Here is a 4,736-nt window from a genome sequence, read left to right on the forward strand (position 1 = left end):
GTAAAGCACTTTGTAACAGAGTTTTGAAAGGTACTAGACAAATAAATGTTTATTATTATTCTTCAGATCAGCAAAAATCCACTCAGTTAAACAAAAGGTTACATATATAAGAGCAATGCATACTTTGTAAAATAGCTGGAGCATTTTTTTTCAATAAAGTGCAAATTTTGAAAAAAAAACTGCTTTATGTGTCTGCCAATAGCATGTTTATTCTAATGTAGAAGATGACTGGCTTGGCTAAAAGGCAGTAAATTATTAGTACTACCATTATTAACAGCAACGTGTCAGCTATTATTAGAAACAAATTTGAATTTCTTTGTCTTTTATTTTTCTTAACAGAGCAAGCAATTTACAAACAGAAAAATAACAGCCAGTAAAAGCTTTTATTCATATGAACACTTAGAAAACTGAAAACATCTTTGGTTCTACAACTGGACTTTGTTTGCTGTATATAATATGTAGATAAGTGGATACATATCTGCATTAATCCCAAAATTACAAATCTTACAGTTATTTTACAGTGGAATAAAACGTAATATAAAACCACTGAAGAGTTCATTACTAACAGACACTGTTCTTTCTTTCATTTTAGGAAATCTTAACACACGTTCATGTTTATTATAGAGTTTTAAACATGCATGTTTCACATGGTGACAGGAGAAAATATGCACCTTATAAATAATTGTGGAATAGGTCAAAGTAAGGAGGGAGAATGTGATTATCTCTGCCGACCTTTAGTACAGATATACTGTGATTTGTGCATTTGTTTGTTAACTGTGTCACCATGGTAACTGATGTTTCAGTGTCAAGGCTTGAAGTGGGGGGGGTGACCTTGTCTCGGAGAAGGCCACACAGCTGCATCCATCTCCCTTCCTCTATTTCTGTCTCTGTCTCAATCTGCTTCTGAGCCAGCTGCCTCCCTCGCCATCCCTCCCTAAAACCGCCAAAGTGTTTCTGCCTCCTCCTGCTCCCACGACTCAGCGCAAAGTGACACACAAAAAAGGGACACCCGGCTGCCGGGTGTTAACGTTACTGGGACCTGAAGCAGGAGGAGCACGTCCCGCCTCGGTCCTTCTCTAACTGAGGGGTGATGGTGTCGGGAATCTCTGACTGCAGCATGTCGTTCTCGCTCGCAATGATGTGTTTCACCAGGCAGGTGGCTGCCTCGTCGATGTTGATGTTCTCCTGGAGAGCAAAAAGAGAAAAAAAAGGAAGTGACGTTATGTGACATGATGTGGATGAAATAAAAAAGACAAACTGTTCCTGTTCTGTAGAAGCCAAAAAGGTGAGAAAATCAACTGGGTCATAATTAAATTGAAGAGAGTGGTGCAGCATGAGTCAGCATCCACAATATAAACCGCATGTGTCAAACTCAAGGCCCACAGGCCAAATGTGGCCCGTGAGGGTTTCAGAGATATTTTGTCTTAAAATAGGCATTTGCTGCTTGAAAGCCAGCATTGAAATTAAACTACATATCACACAATGCATGACCAATATACTTGAAAAACAACAGCATCCCACCACTAAGTGCACTGAAAAAAATAACTTGTAAGGTGTACTTGAAAAAATCCTCTAACAAATTTGCACTAGCGTTTCTCAATTAAATCTTATAACTTATAATTGATCAAATTAAGTAAAATTTACCTGATTAACTCACAAATCTTTAACTATTTTAATTACTTTTACTAGATAATGATGAGTAAATATTACATGAATTTGTAGCATTTAAATTTACTTAACCAACATTAGTGCAAATTGTTACAAGGATTTTTTTCTAGTAAATCTTACAAGTTCCTTATAACAGTGCACATGCACGAAGCACAATATTGTTGCATGACACCTCACAGCTACAGAGAGAGGTGTAGCTCATGTAGTCCAAGACTTCGCCACCAGGTGGCCGTTTTGAATAACCTTCATTTGATTCTTCTTCATGAACAACCCAAAGTGAAACTCACAGGTCTTATTAATGATTAGGCCAACCACTCTCACTTATGGTTACTTCTGCTGAATGGTTTAACACAAGTTAACAAATAATGAACACACAAATTAGAGTAACACAACAGACTAATCGCTGAAAGAACAATGTTAACCAGTTCCCTAAAATGATTTAACAACAACAAACATGAATCCTACCCACAATCCTCCACTGCAGTCACATGACAAACAGCCAGTCTGAGTTAGCACTGCTAACATTCACCGGCTACATTATGCCATCAAACTATTGCACACCATCACATGTTTTCAAGCAAAAGAAACCAGACAACTTGTGTTTTATTTCGACCATGTCTTGTCCTCTCCTTGAAAAGCGAAGCGAGGGAATGAGGAGCWGCAGCCTTTGTGTGCATGCACCCTCAGTTTTAGCCCAGAAGAGTAGAAGTTACTTAATATATTCATGTTTATGTGCTGTCCAAAAAAGTCACTTAAATATTACTGGTAAAATAATATTAGCATTTACTTTGTTTGTACAGCAATATTGATATATAATATAATGTGTATTGTTTATTTAGTAAATTCTAGTAGTTTAGAGATTTTGATATTTTTTGTAAAATTTAAAAGAACAATTAAATAAATGTTACTACACCCAAAAATCCTTTGTTTCAGTGTGGAGCTGCACAGGGTTCAAAAGGAACCAGCAGCTGACAAAATTCAACTTGTAAAATCTCTATTTTGCTGTTGGCTACTATTGCTGCAACCAGTTGTACTGGAAAGTGGGAATTTTCCACTTACAGCTAGTAAATTCAAACCTGAATGCCCCCTCCATTGGGGATTCCCCACTGGAAAGTGCAAGAGCTCAGAATTGAAGATGGCAGCTGCTCGCCACAACTCAACAGTGAGTAAAACCACTCAATGAAAACACAGTTTTTACTTTTATTATTATTTACGTACTCAAATTTAGTTGGTTGTACACAAAGCACTTTTCAGTATTTATAAGAGAACATGTTAAAACTCTGTTTCCATGCAGTAAAAACCATGTAGAGCTCAGTAACTGTTTGCTAGCTGTGCTCAGCCGTATAGCAGTGAGATGAGGGAAAAAATTGTGTTTAATCTAAGTTAAACATGAAATATCAAAGTTATTTACAACTGGTCCTTTAAGGGCAATCATAATGCTCTGTGAAAAAGAGTTGAAATAAGCTAAAAGAGGAGTTTTTGCAGTTGTAATAAGCAGGTAAAACAGTACAACCCTTGACAAAAATGATGGAAATACCACTGTTAGAGGATATCATTTCAACTGTTTAACCTTGTATAAAAAATAAATCAATGACAGATATGCCACAAAACTATCATTTTCTAAAATTCCAAATTCCCGGCATTAGGAAAAACTAAAAAAGACTATCAATGTTTTAAAAATTGAAAAGAGAAGAGTATGGTAACCAGAATCACTAAGTAAGAAATGAGGTAAGCAAACACAGCTGTGGTCAGCTAATATATTCTTCAGTCAGCTAAATTAAACATCTTTTATTCTTTATTCAGCTGCTCCCTTTAGAGCAGAGGTTTTCAGCACTGTGACCCACTGTCCTGCATGTTTTAGCTGTTCCCTGCTTCAACACACCTGACTGAAGTGAATGAGTGATTGACAGGCTTCTTCTAAATTCAGTGACATTCTGAGTAGACAATTAAATTACTGAAGTCAGATGTGTTGAGGCAGGGAAACACCTTTCTGTCACAAATCATTTCAGGTGCTCATTTCTCTCATAAACTCTCTTCTTCACCTCTCCTGCCCACTTGCTTGTTGCTTTGCATTGTTGACAGCAGGCACTTAAATTGAACATTTGTCAACACGGTTCCACCTGTCTCCCTCTGTCACTCACTTTTTTTCTCGCCACCTCTCCGGGCTCTCTTCCACCTGCTCCCTACACTCACTACATATCAGCAAGGTTGTTTGCAAACATCATAGTCATGGGGGTGCGGCTCCCGCCTGACCTCATCTGTCAACCTGTCCCACCCCACTACAATCAAGAAGATTTGCAGATGTCACCACTGCCTTGTCCTGCACGACACTTGTGTACTTCTTCACCACACCTGACTTACTCAAAGTGTAGCACAGCTCTCTGCGTACCCAATCATCAGCTTTCTCTCGATCCACAAAAACACAGTGACACCTTCTGACCTTCACTGTTTTCCTCCATCAGCTCGATCAAAGTGGAGCTCTTTCTCAACACGAAACCATACTGGTGCTCACTGTTCACCACCTCCTTGTATAACCTGGCTTCAGTATTTGATTCTTATGTCTTTATGATATGGATCCCTTGAAATAAAAGATCCGTGATCACAGTGGGATTTGCCTGGTTAAATAAAGGTAACTAATAATAAATAAAATCAACTTCACCACTACAGCAAACCCATCTTGTTCTAAAAAAATGGTACTGGTCTTGTTCTCCAGTCCTCAGGCCTCTGCACTCTGTGGGGTTATGTTAAATAATCTGATTAAAAAGCTCACGGCCCCCTCTGCTGAACATCTCCATACCCCCACAGTTATTTCATCGTGTCCACTCTTCATCCTCTACAGCAGTGGTTCCCAAACTTTTTATCTTCTGACCCACAAAATATTCATGGCAAAAACTTGTGACCCCAAATATTACTGGTCTGACTTCGTTAACAATCCTAAAAACAAAGGCTACACAAATACAAATACTTATTTATACTTATTTTGTGTTTTTGTAATAATTATAGGGAAAATATTACATCACCAATTATTTTTATTACCCTTTAAATTGATTTCTGAAGTGCAGTGGTTC

General features: G+C 37.9%; 1 protein-coding gene across 1 annotated transcript in view; it reads right to left on the reverse strand.

Annotated features, from left to right (window-relative positions):
- Positions 1 to 364: 364 nt before the first annotated feature.
- The window catches only part of rab38a (RAB38a, member RAS oncogene family), a 13,147-nt gene continuing 8,775 nt past the window's right edge, over positions 365 to 4,736 (reverse strand). The window contains exon 3 of the mRNA XM_014014071.1: positions 365 to 1,185. Coding sequence (XP_013869525.1) covers positions 1,030 to 1,185 — 156 coding nt within the window. The 3' untranslated portion in view covers positions 365 to 1,029. The remainder of the gene's footprint in view (positions 1,186 to 4,736) is intronic.

The sequence above is a fragment of the Austrofundulus limnaeus genome, unplaced genomic scaffold (assembly GCF_001266775.1).
Source record: "Austrofundulus limnaeus strain Quisiro unplaced genomic scaffold, Austrofundulus_limnaeus-1.0 Scaffold109, whole genome shotgun sequence".
In the NCBI taxonomy this organism is placed as follows: Eukaryota; Metazoa; Chordata; class Actinopteri; order Cyprinodontiformes; family Rivulidae; genus Austrofundulus; species Austrofundulus limnaeus.